This window comes from Vigna umbellata, chromosome 4 (genome assembly GCF_029865625.1).
Source record: "Vigna umbellata cultivar VRB3 chromosome 4, Vumbellata_1.0, whole genome shotgun sequence".
In the NCBI taxonomy this organism is placed as follows: Eukaryota; Viridiplantae; Streptophyta; class Magnoliopsida; order Fabales; family Fabaceae; genus Vigna; species Vigna umbellata.
In genome coordinates, this window is record NC_142168.1 from 13,178,791 (window position 1) to 13,196,648 (window position 17,858).

The 17,858-nt window shown below is 33.9% G+C and overlaps 4 protein-coding genes across 6 annotated transcripts; 1 reads left to right on the top strand and 3 right to left on the bottom strand.

The window, feature by feature from the left end:
• Positions 1–390: 390 nt before the first annotated feature.
• LOC124829397 (actin-11) lies at positions 391–3,849 on the top strand. 2 transcript variants are annotated; one of them, XM_047302894.2, is made up of 5 exons: positions 391–532; positions 2,033–2,102; positions 2,244–2,637; positions 2,764–3,377; positions 3,478–3,849. In XM_047302894.2, exons 2-5 carry the CDS (start codon positions 2,043–2,045, stop codon positions 3,541–3,543), a joined length of 1,134 nt encoding a protein of 377 aa, XP_047158850.1. In that variant the 5' UTR covers positions 391–532; positions 2,033–2,042; the 3' UTR covers positions 3,544–3,849. The 2 variants fall into 2 exon arrangements, with proteins under 2 accessions (XP_047158850.1, XP_047158851.1); XM_047302895.2 differs by having other exon boundaries at positions 496–532; positions 2,022–2,102.
• A 690-nt stretch (positions 3,850–4,539) lies between these two features.
• LOC148199283 (ENTH domain-containing protein C794.11c-like) lies at positions 4,540–7,477 on the bottom strand. Its single transcript, XM_088114592.1, has 4 exons — positions 6,281–7,477; positions 5,525–5,647; positions 5,271–5,432; positions 4,540–5,179 (listed from the first exon to the last, which is right to left on the bottom strand). The coding sequence occupies exons 1-4, from the start codon at positions 6,700–6,702 to the stop codon at positions 4,759–4,761; spliced, it is 1,128 nt and encodes a 375-aa protein (XP_087970718.1). The 5' UTR covers positions 6,703–7,477; the 3' UTR covers positions 4,540–4,758.
• A 234-nt stretch (positions 7,478–7,711) lies between these two features.
• Positions 7,712–13,239, bottom strand: LOC124829399 (uncharacterized). 2 transcript variants are annotated; one of them, XM_047302898.2, is made up of 11 exons: positions 13,085–13,239; positions 12,548–12,687; positions 12,399–12,447; positions 11,157–11,263; positions 10,240–10,285; positions 9,739–9,873; positions 9,521–9,610; positions 9,282–9,413; positions 9,111–9,194; positions 8,798–8,862; positions 7,712–8,195 (listed from the first exon to the last, which is right to left on the bottom strand). In XM_047302898.2, the coding sequence occupies exons 2-11, from the start codon at positions 12,646–12,648 to the stop codon at positions 8,003–8,005; spliced, it is 1,002 nt and encodes a 333-aa protein (XP_047158854.1). In that variant the 5' UTR covers positions 12,649–12,687; positions 13,085–13,239; the 3' UTR covers positions 7,712–8,002. The 2 variants fall into 2 exon arrangements, with proteins under 2 accessions (XP_047158854.1, XP_047158855.1); XM_047302899.2 differs by lacking the exon at positions 13,085–13,239 and adding an exon at positions 12,772–12,907.
• Positions 13,240–15,279: 2,040 nt separating this feature from the next.
• LOC124829400 (uncharacterized) lies at positions 15,280–16,487 on the bottom strand. The gene has a single exon (XM_047302901.2). The coding sequence runs from the start codon at positions 16,365–16,367 to the stop codon at positions 15,672–15,674; it is 696 nt and encodes a 231-aa protein (XP_047158857.1). The 5' UTR covers positions 16,368–16,487; the 3' UTR covers positions 15,280–15,671.
• Positions 16,488–17,858: the final 1,371 nt, after the last annotated feature.

The following is a 17,858-nucleotide window of genomic DNA, read 5'->3' on the forward strand; positions in this document are numbered from 1 at the left end:
CCTCAAAATGAATGTTACTTCTACTAACTATTTCTAACAAAATGATCTCTTAAACAATTATTATAAGCAAAATTTAATTATAAAGACTGAAAGTAAGGTATATGTGAAAGAGAAAATTAAGTTGACATTCCACATAAAATGAACTTGGTTTTAGAAAAGAGATTATGAGAATTAATCTCTTGAATAAATAAAATAAGAAAAATTTAAGATGCTAAAATTAGCAATTTAGTGAAGGATAAAACGGGAGGACAAAATGCGTGCTAGAAAATAAAGGGTAAAAAATTTGTGGAGAAGAAAGAAAACAGTAACAAAAATAGAAGCACAAAAAACTAAAAAAACGAAGCACCGTGGAAATCATTGTTTGATTTAAAATGAGAAATCAACGGTTGATATTGCATCTTATGCTTCTTATATTGAATACCGGTTTCCATATTTTCTTGGTACAGCTCTCTCTCTCATTTCCCCTCATCACTAACTCTGCATTTTCTCTCGCTCTTTGCCTTCCATCACCCTCGCCATTTCCCTTCCCAAGGTCTGTTTCTAACCCTCGATCCGTTTCTTTCTTGCTTGGATCTGTTTCTTCCTTTTCCGTTTTACCATTTCAGCTTTCAATTTTGCTTTCTTGCTCAATTCCAATGGAGACATTCTTTGTTCTCCCTTTATTGGTTGTTGGGTAGCTGGATTTCAATCGGGCTGTGTTGGATTTTGATTTCTTCCTTTGGGTGCGAGAAATTTTTGTTTTTTCTTTTATTTTCTGACTTCTTTGTGGATGCGAGATGGATTATTGTTAGATTTTTGGTTTTTCTGATGTTTTTAAGTTATTTTTTCAAGAAAACTTAATCTGGGTCTTTTTCAATCGATCGATCTGGGTGTTGTTTGTGAAATGGTTTTTATTTTGAAGGAAATAGTTATTTTGACTGGCTTTAATCGTTACATCATGAACCGTTGTGTTTGTTTCTTTGAGATTTGTGGTCGATGGGGATGGATCTGTGGTTGTTGGGCTTGGTTCTGTGTAAAAGTTGTTTTCAGATGAGTAGGTAACGAATCTGGATTGTTGTTTGAGGTTGAGAGAACACAATGATTTGTATTAGTATACTTTTTTGCCGTGATGCAATTAATTAGTTATGTTTAAAATTATGGTGAGGTGTATGAAACTTCCCTCTCTCCCAAAATTAAAAGAAGAGATACCGAAAAGGAAATGCAATAATGCTTTACTTGTGGACCCTTTCTTTGGATATTTGCAACATTTTAAGTGTTCCCTAACTTTCTAACAACCAACTATCATGACTTATGGTGCATGTCTCATCAACTTATTCTTCTAACAACATCCCCGCACTTGTCTGAGAAATGTAGGATCTATATGTGAATGTAGGATGTTATAGTGGGTATGTGTACAGTATGTATTTACCTTTATTTGGGATATACTCTGTTGGAACACATTTATTTCTGTCATGCAATCTGAGATACAAGTCCTTTTCTGTGTTAAGTATTTGCCGGTAATCAATTGCCTAAGGTTTCTACTGTATATTGATGTGTGAAATTATATCACCACACAATAATCAATTTGTCACATGATGCTTTGTCCATGATATACTCATCCTTAGTGTTGATATATGTTATTTTGTAATGACTTGCTGTGGGACTAATCTGACTTAAGTAATATAAAAATTAGAACAAAAATAATGCAAGGTTTGTATAAGATTTCAGCTTATATTCTTCTTTTGTCATGCCTTTATTGTAATGGCTTAGCTTTCTGTTCATGTGTCCTCGTAGATCATTTATTGTTTATAAACCAAAAGGATTAAGATTAAATTATAATGGGTTAGGCTAAACGTATGATTAAATTGTGATCTTATCATCTAATTTTTGGTTTTTGGATATTTATGTCACTTGTTCCTAATGTACTATGGAAGGGAAGGAAAGCAATATTAATGTAGAACTTTTCTCATTCTAAATTTCCCTTATGGTCTTCTATTAGCTGTGTTTACAGAATTAGTGCACTTGTACTTAATATTAGTCAGTTATCCTGCAGAAATTAGAAGATGGCAGACGCTGAGGATATTCAACCTCTTGTTTGTGACAATGGAACAGGAATGGTCAAGGTACATGTTGGAGCTTTCTTACCATTTTGTATCAAATTTGTTTAATAGTAACTGACATAATTCTGTTGGTTTTATACGAATACCATTTTAATTTTGTTACTTATTTGAAATTGAGAAATTAATTTTAACGAATCTTTGTAGGCTGGATTTGCTGGAGATGATGCCCCACGTGCTGTGTTTCCCAGCATTGTAGGTCGTCCTCGTCACACTGGTGTGATGGTTGGCATGGGTCAAAAAGATGCATACGTTGGTGATGAGGCTCAGTCTAAGAGGGGTATTTTGACTCTAAAGTACCCAATTGAACATGGAATTGTGAGCAATTGGGATGATATGGAAAAGATTTGGCATCATACCTTCTATAATGAGCTTCGGGTTGCCCCTGAAGAGCATCCAGTTCTGTTAACAGAGGCTCCTCTTAACCCCAAGGCTAACCGTGAGAAGATGACCCAGATCATGTTTGAGACCTTTAACACCCCTGCCATGTATGTTGCCATCCAGGCCGTTCTTTCACTGTATGCAAGTGGTCGTACAACTGGTAAGCTAATCTTTAGTTGTTGGATTAGATTTAGGTTGTATAGTTTAGCAAATGTGAAAATTGCTATAAAGTTTCCATATATCAGGTGATTGATTTCGAGTTTATTTATTTTCCTTCTCTTTGCAGGTATTGTGTTGGATTCTGGTGATGGTGTCAGCCACACTGTCCCTATCTATGAGGGTTATGCTCTCCCACATGCCATCCTTCGTCTTGATCTGGCTGGTCGTGACCTCACTGATTTCTTGATGAAAATTTTGACGGAACGTGGTTATTCTTTCACCACCTCAGCAGAGCGGGAAATTGTAAGGGATGTTAAAGAAAAGCTGTCCTACATTGCCCTTGACTATGAACAAGAACTCGAGACAGCAAGGACCAGCTCATCTGTGGAGAAGAGCTATGAGTTGCCTGATGGACAGATCATCACCATTGGCGATGAGCGTTTCAGATGTCCGGAGGTTCTGTTCCAACCATCCATGATAGGAATGGAAGCTGCTGGCATTCACGAGACAACATACAATTCCATAATGAAGTGCGATGTTGATATCAGGAAGGACCTCTATGGTAACATTGTCCTTTCAGGAGGAACTACCATGTTCCCTGGCATTGCTGACAGAATGAGCAAGGAAATTTCTGCATTGGCACCCAGCAGCATGAAGATCAAGGTTGTAGCACCACCTGAGAGGAAGTACAGTGTCTGGATTGGTGGTTCCATCCTGGCATCTCTCAGCACATTCCAGCAGGTATGTTCTCTTCCTTTATTCTTCTGTCTTTCTCTAAATGATACTGTGGGAGATGCATTTTTCTATGCACAATAATGACACAAACTTGTTTTGAGTGCAGATGTGGATTGCAAAGGCAGAATATGATGAGTCTGGCCCATCAATTGTTCACAGAAAGTGCTTCTAAAGTGTCTTGAGAAATAGGTTTATTGAAGGGAAAGACTACTATGATGATTTGTCTGGAAGCAATACATTGCAGATTGTAATCTTTTTCATTCTAGCTTTTGTTATCTGTTCATGTTATTCTCTTGTTGGAGTGGTCATTTATTTGCAGAAGGTGAGGAGAGTTGTTTTTGAAAATGGTCCAGTTCTTTTCATGTACTTTGACAAGTTTTTGACTGGTTCATTCTGCCTTATGAGTTAGCTGGGATTATTAAACTACGCTTGTACCCGTTGTATGCATAATTATAGTCCATCATCTTTTCAATTACAATTTTATTATCACTCCCTATATTTTCTACTACTGCTATAATACTAGAAGAAAATTAACAATAATTGGTGCGGTGCTCCGCAGAAAACATTAAGTGATACAAATTAACAATAACTGGAATAAAACACTGCTGCTACCAATATATTTCTTATATAATATTTTTTCTATCTTAATATATTTTAAGAGGGATCAAGTTTTATAAAATACTTTTAATCCCAATCTTTCATTTGTCTTATCTAATGACTATGAATCCATTACTTTTTATCATGGTTATATCAGAGAAAAATAAAAGGAAATTACAAAGAGTTTACAATCTATTCTTCAAATAACTTGATCTCTCCTTGTACTTTTAAATACAATTATTTAAATTGACCTTTTCTTTTGATATATACTTTTTATTCTAATGTTTAAAAGTAAGAAACATCTTCCTAATTTATATTTTTTTATGATAGTTATTTTAAAATTTATATTTTACTTTATTGATATTTAATATTTTTTAATTCAATTTTTTAAATACGTTTCTTAAACGTGTTCTATATTTTTAGATTTCCTTAAACGTTGTTTATATCTTCATTTATTAGATTACTCAGTTTGACAATTAACTAAATTTTCAGAAACATATAGCATTTTGGATAATACTGAAAATCATTGTATGGTTCAAAAGGCACTGTAATGTAATTAACTTGTCACGTGTTCATAAATATAAGAACTGTGTAGTAGATTCCATCCTACAGAAAACAGATAGACAAATTACTTAATAATCTTTGTTCCCTCATCAGTAACCATATTTCTGATTTCATCGTTACGTAAATAGTGACCATTTATACCACCTTCCTTGATTCTACATTGTCCAAACTTATGATTAGTTCAAGAACTATACATATATCTTAAGTAAATTCTTGTAACATATCATCACACAGAAAGCAAGGATGCTACAGTCAGTTTCTCTTGATCATCGAAAGGATGATGTTCTTCTGTGTCTGCTGAACTTGAATCATTTTCATGCTTTAGCAGCTTTGAATTGTCCATGTCTTCAACAATTTGTAGCTCTCTATTATTTCCATCCGCACTGAGCTTCTTTCCCAAACTTGTGAAATCATATTTTTCATATTGGCGATCATCATAGTAAGAGTTACATCTCCCATAAATCTTAGAAGGTAAGTCACTTAACCTTTCATCCATTGCTGAGCTTCGCGGGTTAAAACTTCCAAACCCTTTGATTGCATGAGAAAGGTGACGTGCTGTTGCTCTTTCTTCTTTGAGAAAATCCTTGTTTCTTAAGAGCTTCAACACTCTTTCTGATAATTTTCTAACACTCAAACCCCAGTTGAACCTGCAGAATGGAACAATGTAACAAGGGTCATTTTGATTCATGCAACAAAGTTTAGGTCACAAACAAGTATTTGAGTTCAGACAGCACCTACCCTTTCTCATCAATGTGCTGAAGTTGTCCAATCTCTTCAATAACATCAATGTCACTTTGAAACTCCTCCGAAACTCTTTTAGGTCCATGAGTTAGAAGATGTTCCAGTAATATAAGAGCCTTGTATGAGGCTCTCCAATACCCTTTATCAAATTTCGAAAACCTGCTTTCTCCACAGAACTAGATCACAATTATTACACTTAACTATAAGACTAAGATTAGAATAACCAAATCAGGACATAAGAAACAAGAAACCTGTTATGCAGAATCTCCACGATTCTCTCATATTCATCCACTTCGAAGGCTGCTCGTGATATTACACTCGTGCTATGTGTGTCTGGTGGCCATGGATTCTCATTGGTGGCTTCTTCTGTCATTCTTTGAGATACACTCACAAAAAAAAAAAAATCATTCTCAAACATGAAAAGAAGGAAGTGTTTGATTGCACCAAAAACAAATAAAATGATTACACAAAAAGGATTACTGCAATTGAAATTTATCTCATTTCTGCTCAACAGTTTCACATGTTTAAACCAATTCCTCTGATTTGATATTAATAAATAAGAAATTGTACTAACAGGTTTCTAAAGACTTATTCTGCAAAATGAGTCATGTCGTTCCTTTGGTACTTTGTTGGAGTAAGTAGATGATATATTCCTTCCTTGTCAGAAGAATCACACTATCCCGAAAAAAGGGTTTTTTAGTTTCATTTTTAAATAAAAAAATAACTTGAAGAATGATTTGGTTCCATGACAAAGAAGTTCATTGTTTTTCAACTGTCCTTGTCATCTTGGAAGAACGATCTCTTTTTCATTTTCAAATATTGAATATCTTAAAAGCATGGTTGGGTTGAAACACAAATTATTACATGCATCAGGAACATCATGACCCCAACTGATCTCCATGTGATACATAACTGAGTTACATTTACTGGTAAATTAAAAATCTGAAGCACGTGGCGCTATAAAACCATGTAATAATTTCTGAGGTCATAGAAAAAAAAAGACTTACAACTGTACTGGTGTAACATCAGTGAGAACCAGCCTTGCAGTTCTAATCTTTTCCTTCAAGAACCGAAATGCTTGGCCTTTGATTTCATGGATGAGAGGAGAACTCATAGTTGCAGTTTTCTCTGGAAGGATTTTGAAGATAATGGTGACGAAGATTTTGAGAACTGGTTTTATTATATTATAATCTATGCTTTCCGTTTGTACATACGCAATATACGCAACTGCTCCATTACCAAAAGCACTAGTATTTCTTATAAAGTGGAGTTGCATATGTAATGAGAGGTAGAATAAATGAATAAACCCAACTTGTGAGTAGGAAAAAGGAAGAGGAACAATGTAAGCATGATTATTCAAAGGCAAGTTTTTCTGAAGCGTCTTTGTCTTAAAGTTCATGTCGTTTACAGAGTGCCTTGAACTACTCATTCATGACCAACGAGATTTTTGACTCAGTAAACTTATAAAATACTGTTTATTGATCTCAATTCCTCAATCTATGGTTGACTACGTATACTTAAATAGTGTGTATACGTGTGCGTATATACAAACTTCTACCACACTGTCACATATATAATGTATTAGTTAAAATGAAAGGAACATGAACTTATGTTTATCTATTTTCAATTTCAAGTTATTTTCTTACTAGTATTTTAGTTTGTACATTATTATAAGTATAAATAACGATTCTATATAATTTAAATGATAAACAAACATGTTTAACTGCATAAATCACTATAATTAAAATTTATAAATTGTGGTATCAAACGTGTTTACCCACTAATACATAAAAATTGAAATTTAATTTAAAAAATAAAAGTAAAAGGGACTTCCAACAACAATATTTGTTAAGCTAGTCATAGGAGTAGTGTGAAATACATATCCAGAGTAGAGAAAGGAGAAAATATTGACATTTGAAACACTGCATATAAATCAAGATTTGTGACTAGTAAAGAATCTATGTTCTCTTCCACCTGCCGTTCTTACTTCTGAAAGATTCTACAACTTTTGTCATTAAGTGACAGGTGTAAGAAGTGAGAGAATTGTGCGAAAGGTGAGCTTAAGAAGCACGAGATTACACAATTAACACAGACAAACTATCCACCAATGTCTCACATGTTTGTTTTCATATCTAGAAATGTGAGTTTATAAAGCACAGGTCACAAAACTAATAGAACCAAGCCATCAACAAATAAAACCAGGGTTTCCGGTTCTGTGAAACCAAACAAGAGTATTAGCCAATGCAAAATCCTCAAAAATAAAAACAAGAGTTGTCTAATGGGAACGATACGCGGCTTTGCTAACATGGTGTTAAAACGATCTCAGTAGCCATGACATTACATCCAGGAGAGATGAACAAAAGAGCATCAACAACTCACCGATTTTAGACAATCTCTTTTAAATGAAAGGCATAAAAAGTTATCTGTAGAATGTTGAGTAAGAAAAATACAACCAATGTGTGTGATTAAAAACTATTCCCAGTCAAAAGTAACAGATAATTAGTTGAGTATATTTTTACCTAGTACAATCGCAAAACTAGAAAAACAAAGAAGCAGAATGCCTCCATGTCCCAAAACTCAACGGCATCACCGGTAGGTTGTGGTCAGTCCCAAAAACTTTAAATATCACGTAATTGTCCGCTGAGCCCGGTATGAGAATACATGTTCCCTCGAGCAACAGATGACTCTTCGTTTGATAGGAAAATGTTCCCTTTCTTGATCATGGAAACTCAAGTAGAATTAGAAATTCTCCACATACCGGTCCTGTACCCCACAGACATGAGCACAAGCTCCCAAAGCATGTTAGGTATACTCAGAAGATTGACCTTGGATCCTGGAATCTCAGACCAATTCACAGAAACTTCCGAAATTGGGATCTTAAACCTTTTGCATAGAAAGACTAATTCAACATCAAAGCACCACCTGCAGAAAATGATAAAGGCTATTATAGATAGTTGCAAAAGTTTTCACCATATATGTGGGCCATACAAATTAGGTATAATATGCAGAAAGCTGGTTAGAACGAAAAACCACCATAACTTAAAAATCAACTTATCTTTCTGACCTGAGTCAAAGTTTTATCCCATTTAAGTTTCCATTACATGGATCACACTACACCATACCGCTTAGTTAAGACCAAAGTTTCAGAAATATTATTCAATATTTCCATCATTAATAAAATTTGTTTTATCTTCTTGAGGATGTATGATTTTCACTGTTGTTAAATGTCAATAACATGAGATTGCTTCTCATATCATGCTTCCTCTAAATATCAAATTTAGCTTATGGGAAAATCTAAAGAAGCCATTTATAGTAAAGGATATACATCTTATGGGTTTATATGCATTAGCTATCATGAATCCTCCATAAAAAAGACAGTGACCAATGAAGAAAGAACAAGAAAATTACAAATAAAAAATTGTACAAATAATTCATGAATAAAATTAAGTATGAAGAATAGGTTTTCTATTATTTCTGAATTATGAATTAATTTCCTTTCAAAATTTAAGAAAATATTGAATTACCTTTTTAAGCGGACATTTGAAAAAAGGTTCCTAGCTGCAGCCCTTGTGAACATCTTGAAACCACACTGAGGAAGTACTAGGTCAATATCAGAGAACAAAAATCAACAACAAATATAATAAATGAGTTCAAGCACAAGCATTCCATAAGCTTGATGAGCACTGAAAATATCGATCATGCTAATGTCAACAGGCATCGATGTCACAACTACCATGTCTGGTGAAGTTTTGGTCTCTATGTAGACATAAGCTGTATACCAATAATAGGAGTATCATATAAAAATGCAAGGAAAAAGTCAATGAAGAAGGAGATTGCCTGTGTGTCACGAATTCCAGGACCAGAAGCCAAGAGAACCACGAGATGGAAGCCCTTCATCAAAAAATTGCGGTACCACTTCCTCTGAAAGCATTAATTGAAGTTATTCAACCAAGATGACCTATGCGTATGACAACAATAAAACAAAGAATGAAGAGGCCCACACGTAACTGTAGCTAAAGCTTTTTCCTCTAGATGAGCTCTTGAACCAAATACAGCAACTGGGACATCAGAAATTCTAAATCTAGGATCACTATTGCTTGAATCTCCCTGGTGATATTCGCTTTTGGCAACAGCATGAATCTGATGTCAAAGCATTAAACAATGCATATCAAGATTTGGCACCAGAATATTGTTCTAAGATTTGATTGAAAGATTTATGAAAACTGCCATTGTAGAATTCCATTAACCTGATTTTCGAGCTTTTCTAGGTCTGTGACCTTAGTTGCTCCATCGGCATCAAGCATGAGAAGTAGTTCACCACGTGAATGCAACATTCCCTGTAATACAATGCTTTCAAGGAAAGAAGAAAGCCTTAATAAATTATCAATAAGCATGGTGTGACACAGGGGCATTTGACTTTTGATATGATTATATTTAAAGATACTATAGTTTAAATTAGACTCACTTTTCTGATTGCTTCTCCTTTGCCATGGTTTCTTCCTAGAAGGATGACCCTTACCTTGTCTACTGTGTATTTCTTCACAAATTCAAAAGCTACTCTTTTTGTTTCATCGGTACTCCCATCATCAACAATTACTACCTGCTCAAGTGTCCATTTTGAAGAGAATGTGGACGTGTACCCACAAAAAAGTTAGCATCTGGAAGAAAGTAAGTAGAGCAAAGTGTTTCAGATATGGTATCTTAGGCCAAACTGATTTCAATGAATATTAGAAAGTACTTTCGCTTCACATTAGTAAGGTCATGAGTGAAATAAAGCATTTCTTATTTCCACCAAATATCGTCATCATGTAATGGAGACATTTCTTTACAATACTAAATCTATATTGATAGTCCCTAGACAATAAGCTAGAATTTAAAATTCTAAAACAGTTCCAAGAGAGTGGAAATAAAACAGGATTATATAGACAAAACAAATATGTAGTAGAATAAAAGGAACTAGAAGTACCTCATATGTAAATGAAGAATCCTTTAAAGTACGCTGTTGAAGATAACTACAAATTAAGACATAGATAGATTACATTCATATCACCAAACTTAAACAATAAATGCTATGTTACTTAACACGAGAAGCATATAGGAAATTAATTACACCAACACTCTGCATATGAAGTCCTAACCAATTTAAACAAGTACAACCATGAAGAAAGTGCATATAAGTTTGGGTTTTCCCTTTCTTCTGGCTTCTTACCATTGTTGTCTGTACACCTCTCTCTTTTTTATGGAACGGGAGGCTCATATCAGATTACATTTGTCGTGTAAACAACCACCTTACAGAAACAATTGAATACACAGAACACACACATACTGATGGAGGTGGTCATCTGATATGGGCACTAGAAGAAGTGGATCAGCCTATGAACCGGTGCTGGACACAAGTCTTAGGAAACCTACTAAGTGGAAAGCATATCCAAGAAGAAATAAGACAGGGGTTCTTAGGAGTTAGTAGCAAGATGGAAGTTACTCGCTGTAGGAATAACAAGAATATAGACTTGTATGGGGGTTGGTGGCATGCGTTTGGTTAGTGTAAGTTAGGCAGGTATCCTTCCATAACAAGACAGAGGCTCCAGTGTGTGATGCTGTTCTCATCTTTCAGTAACAAACTTTTAGTTATCTATGATTGAATAATACAATACAATAATACCTTGATCATCCTCTCAGGTGCTCTCCCAGATGCAAAAACAGAATATAAAATTATGATAGTAGCCTAATAGACTCATTGCAATCGATATTATACACACCCAACAAAATTTGCATAACAGAACAACCAAAGTAGACTGACTCAGTTGTAACCAAACCCAAATCCTTTTATAGGTATTAAAATAAAAGCTTAAATCTGGTTAAAAAAACCATGCTTTCACTTACTTCATAGTTTCATCAAGAGCTCCTGGAAGCCTATGCTCCTCATTGAATGCAGGAATAATCAATGAAATATACTTTGTGGCTGGATCAACAATATGTGGGCAAGGAACCTAAATGTGCAGGAGTATCAGTCAAAACAAATTCACAACAGGGTGCTACCTTCATAAAGCGCATTAACTTGAAACCTCTCAAAACAAAATAAAAACATGTATGTGCAAGATACAAATATATGTAACCGGAATTACATTGCTATTTAGTTTCTAGAAAAGCCCATCAGCATACACAATGAAGGCAAGATAAGAGAATGTTGGAGCACAGTAATGACAAATACTTCCTCTTGAAATTGACATTAGAACTCAATTATAAAACTAGAGATTAAGGAAACGCCATAAATGGCCAACCACTCCAGATCATGAATGAGCAGAGATTGGTGATGAACGAGAAAGATGTGAGCAATTTGAATAATTTTCACTTACAAACATTAGAAAACTAGTAGGAACAAACTATTCAAACTAAAACTAGTAGGAACAAACTATTCAAACTAGAGAGTGCTTGTTGAGATTAATTTTGCTGCAGCATAATTTTAAACTTAAATAGTTCAAGCATAACAATGTTACATTTATGGAAGAACAGTACTCAGTAGCTTCAGCTTTTGTGGCACTAACGAAATCTAAGATGTATAGCATGTCATTATGTAGAAATTAGTTGGTGCCTCTAACATGGTCTCCCCTTGAATCAAATATTATTCTCACGTGGCATATCTTTCAACTGTTTTGTGCTGAGTCCATTCATTATATAAAAGGAAAACATTACAAAAGTGATCATACTTCATATTTTCGTTAAACTTCTCTCACTTCTTGATCATTAGCTTGTAATGTATATGTTTAATTCCATGGTAATCCTATAACAAGGAACATAGGCTAAAACACGCTTCCTCTAGATCTGCAATCTTCAATGGCTAAAAGTTGTACAATTACAAATTTCCTAAGCCATCGCAGCAACAAAGTCACCAGTTTGCAATACCAAATTCACTAGTTAATCCTCTCAAAAGTTTAAAAAAAAAAATCCTATTGAAATGGGGTGATAATTTAAAAAGTGGATTCCTAAATTCTGTCAATCCAGACTTATTTCACTAAATTATAATTATTAAAGAAAACCCCAGTATAAGTAAATAAATAAAGTATTGCTTACAAAATCTTGAATATCTACAGAAGCTCTAACACAGTGCTAAGGGAAACATTTTACCTGTTTCAATGAATTAGGATCTTCAAAAATAGCTGGAACTTCAATATGTCTTTAGAAAAAAAAATGAAAATATCAAATAAATAATCCCAGTCCACATATGCATACAACATTTTAAAGCACATATTAGAATAGTATAAAAAAGGGCGTACTGATGGTTGTTTCTTCTCTTGTATGCTTCAAAAAACACTACAAAGACAAACCCTAAGATCGCAATCGCACAGAAGGCGACCAAAAGGCACATATACTCCATTCCTATTCAGATTCTGCTGCTACTACCAGTTTCTTGCCCCTGTCATAAAGCACACAGAATTCAATTACATTGTTAAAAAATAAAAAACGCATAGCAGATAAGGAATCATACAATTCAACTTACACAAATAGTATGATAGAACATTCAAAACAAGTTAAAACTAATGTTATTTTGTCAAATTCAAAACTTTTATTTCATCATCACGGTAGTTCCTAACCATTAATTGATTTTGAGTATCGAAACATATTGTCAAAGGAAAAAATAAATAAAAAATTGAAGAAGAAGTGATGGTCATAACTGAGTCAAAGCATATCGATAATCAATTTTCGAAATATATATTTTAAGAAAACAGTAAAGGAATCAAACGGAGAATACTGAATCGAATATTCAAAGAAGAGTTAAAGATGATATACGAGAGATGGTTTCGAAGAATTACCAAATTGAGTTGAACGATGAGAGAGCACCTTAACGTCGTCGTCGATCAAAACTTCAACCCGACCCAAACTCACCGTTATTCGATCGGTTCTCTTTGCTTAACCGGACTTTTCTTCCTTTCAAATCGACACAACAACAATAGAGCCCAAATTGAAAGGCCCAAATTGGTTTTCTAAACACTTTGTATAAATTGGCATTTCTCTAAGCTCAAACTTAAACCAAAAAGCTTTAATAAGTGACATTGTATTTGCTTGTTTATCCCTTCAAACATCACCAAATTCTTATTTAAACTCTATTAAATGAGAACACTCAATATTTTAATATGGTGAAGTAATTAAATTTATGAAAATGTATTCACACAAGAAATTATAAATTAACTTTTTATGTAATGAAAAATAATAAATATATTTTAGAGTATTAGTTTGGCATAAATGTCTAAGTATGTTATAATGTCTAATATGAATTTTACAGGAAATTATAAATTAAATTTAAATATAAAAAACAGCGATCAAATCTTACAAATTAGGTAAATAAATTTTTTGTGTCGGTTTAAATTTATATTAAAAATATGAAAATATTAATGCGAACATTTGAAAAGAATTGTCAAATTAGAATTTATAAATAGTATATATAATGCAAATAAAAAGTACTCACACTTTATTAATTGATTGATTATTTTATTGTTTATATTTAACAGTTATTTTTTTATACTTTATTTATTTTAAGTGTTAATTCGTGAATTATCTTTTAACACGTGTTTTCTTTGGAAAGTCACATATAAAGAGTAAAAAGAAAAATGAGATATGTGTTGAAAATTTAAGTATGAGTATAAATTTTACTAATAATATATAAAATTGAAGACTGTTTTAAAACTTTGGATAAAAAGTGATATTAACTCTTATATATGGTTGAGTTTCAGATAAAGGTGTCTCTGTGAACTACCGTATTAAAAAGAGTATTAAGAATACAAGTCTGAGTTTAAGGTATAACAAGGTGGTGAAGCACCATGTCTGGCGTGAATTCGTATCATGAGCTACACAGCAGAAAAAGGTTCCAATTTCACAACAAAACAAAGGGGAAAAACCATCTCTCAGATAACTTTTTTCCAACAAGTTTTTCCAGCAAAAAAATGTTTCCATTTCCACATATTATAAGCACATAGTACTGCTAAGTTCCAACATGTGACACTCTATAATGCCTCCTAGTGGTGGCACCACCTACAGCCCTACAACATTTATTGGGTCAATACTTCAATCTCAAAGGACTCATGACCCCTCAACCTAATCAAGTTTTATCAGCACACATAACATATGAATGATGAGTAAAGGTGAAGCCTTTGTGCTTGCAGATGATGCAGCAGCAAGGATTCACACACCCAAATGTCCATTATTCTTGTGAAGATTAAAGTAAGGTTGCATTTGACATGGGTCCTAACACACCATGATTAAAGCCACAGGTGGGCACAGTGGAAAAAGAAATGTAGTCTCTTTCTTTTTTTTTTTCTTCCTTCACTTTTCTGAACCATTACAAACTTTATGGATAGGGAAAGGTTGCAAATTGCTATTGCTCCTTCTCCATTGATCCTACCTTCACTGTTCTACTGAACAAAACTCTATCAGTAATGCTTTTTACCATGTTCACATCTAAATTCAAGAATGATTTAATCTAATGTAATCCTCATTCTTCACAGACAGAAACATTTTTTCTTCCTATATTCAAAATTCAGAATCATTTGGCATTTTTCTACTTATGGCATACTCTTGTGATGATATTTCATGGATCACGGGATAGATAGTATAGTGGCACAATTTACCACAAAACAGTTTGCAGGAGAAAACATAAATTGGCCAGTTTTTGTCTCTTGATTATTACCCAGTAGTTGTGTCCTATCGTTAGTTGAATAACTTCTTCCAAGAAACATTATGTTTGGTGATAACTACAATGTGTTGTGATACATTTAATCTGCAGAGAGAACAAAATCAAGTTTTTCTTACCATAACTTTCAACTAGTAAACTTGTTTTTGTGATGACTGTAATGGAAGTGAGTTGTTCTCAGGTTAAAATATGCAGAGATACATTTACAGAATCATTTACATTTACCTACGTTGCAACTATCGACAGTTCAAGTGCACTATTGCTGGAAAAAAAATGTTTGTCTGGAGTTGTTTAAGATTGTTGGTACTAAGAACAACAAAGTAAACAAAATCTGCAACCCCTTTGACAAATTTGTATTAGTGTAGCAGTTGTCAACAAAAAATTGCAACCTCTGGATTCAGTCATCCACTGTATAACCTTCGATTCAGTACCCAATTATTCACGCTACATTACACTTTCATTTTCCCCAAATTCAAAAGGAAAATACAGATCAAACAAGATCATGAACAAATAAACCAATAATAAGCCTCCCAAAATTCCAAAGACTAGAAACCAAGTTAACAGATTAAGCCAAAATATTTATCTTTTAACAGCCTAATAATGAGGATGGTGTTAATGTGAAGAAGAAGGAAGCACTTGGACACATCTATATTCATATATAAAAAAATAAAAACTCTGATACTGATGATGATGATTGATTCACAGAGCTTGGCCTAATGAGCCATGGCTACCTGGGGGTGGGACTCTGAGTAACTGATGCTTCTCTGGTGAGGCATGGAAAGCATGGCAGTGTGATCCAAGAAATCTTTAAGCTCCACCACAGACTGCAGAATGGTTCTGAGATCCTCGGCACAGGAAAAGCCAAAGCTTCCAACCTGTCTAACAGCGTAGACATAGAAAGTTATGCAACCTTTTCTGAACTTGAACCTTGCCATCTCACATCCATGGAGGCCCCTTATGAGCCTCTTGTTGACATCACCGAGTGCTATCTCCGGTGGCCATATTCTGTCCACGGAGGCCTTCATGGCCTCAGTTTCAAACACAAAAAGAACAACCTTGGACTTCTTGGTGCCGAGGCCGAGGGTGAGGGTGTGCCAAGCATGGTGAGCCAAGATGGTGAAGTTGGTCGGCAAGAATGCTGTGGTGGAAGGGAAAGGAAGCTTGTCTTTTGGTTTGTTGGTGTTGTTGGTTGGTGGGAAAGAAAGAACCTTGAGAAGCTCCAATGGTCTTGCCCTTCTGATTGTGAAGGATTTCACTATGAACTGCCCTCCAAATCGGATACCCTTTACCTCTGAGATTGGCTTGAAGGAGAAATCAGAGTTTTGCTTTGTGGTTTGGTCATTGGGGTGCTGGTGCTTCTGCTTCTTGTTCTTGTTTCTCTTCTCTTTCTCTTTCTCTTTCTCTCCCATGGCTAGTGGGTGAGGAATTGAGGGGTTTTGTTTTGGTGGACACAAACTAGTTGGTTATCTATCTTGATGCATATCATAACATCAACCAATGTACAACAATGTTATCAATGGGATGTACTATGTAGTAGTAGTGCTAATGGCATTCTAGTACTCGGATTTTTCTTCCTGCCTTGTTTTTTTTTTCCATATTCGAATAATTTGATTGCAGTCAAAAACATGAAAAAACACTTGACATAAATTTCAACCATTTTTGAAAAGAAACAGGGCCCAAACTATTCTCATTCCATTCTACTGTACATATTTCTATCTCATTCGGAACATAGAGTTATAAATTAGAAATTTAGAATACAATTAAAAAATATATATTTTAACATATATAAAAATTTTACATTTATTTGATATTATTTTTTTTCTTAAAAAGATACAAAAATTTATTTTTTATAATATTTTATTCTTATAGTACGTATTAAATGAATATAAAAACATATCATCCAATCATTACTTCAATTAAAATATTTTACAATGTATTTAAAGAAACAACTGAAGATATACTTAAATACTTTTTAACGTTGAATACCAATATTAATACATGTCACAGCAAGAACCTGATCAGGAAAATCCTTTGAGTACAAGTTTTAAAATTTTGAATTTAATTAATGATTGGAAAAAATGTTCTATATTTAATTCATGTGTAAGATTTTAGGTGGAAATTGTTCAGTTTTTTAAAAGCTTGAAAACAGCAAGGTAAGCAGAGAATCTCTGCCACTCGTGCGTGCATGCACTAACCTAAGTCTTCCCCCTACAGACGATGAACATTAAAATTTTGATTTGTTAAAGTTGTTTTTTTTTATTAATGAAAAATGTATTAAGTGAAGCTAATCCCACTAATCTACTTCATTGACGTGAGTAAAGTTTAAGATAAAAAAAAATAATGATAATACGTGTTGTCTTCGTTATTATCGCTTGTGATCTTCGCATCAAACAAAAAAATTATCATTGCACCAAAAATATATTTGGTATAAAAAAAAAAAAAAAAAAAAACTACCACTTGCTCTTATCGTCTAACCTAACCAATCCATGCATCCACCAATCAAAGATAACTAATCACTGCCATGTATCATGTAAATGACAGTAGTTAGTTGTTGATTAAAAAATCATTATTTATTTCCATCACAAAAAACTAGGAAATGAATTGTTGGTGTGCTTTGTGGATAAAAAACATAGAAAAAGGACATTTTTTTTGTGTATCTTCCAATTCGTGAATGTAATTAAATAAGTGGAGGATGTGGTGTGAATAGCAGAAAGAGGATGGAACTTGTTGTGGTGTCAATAGCTGAAGCACCGACAGAACTAAACAATCTTAGGTGGCAAATTAAAGAAGATTAATTTAGAAGAACATCATGTGCAGCCATGGATTGTACTCATTAATCATGATTACCATGCAAATGACTTCACTAATGGAGAGAGAGCAGATTCAGCATACCACCCATT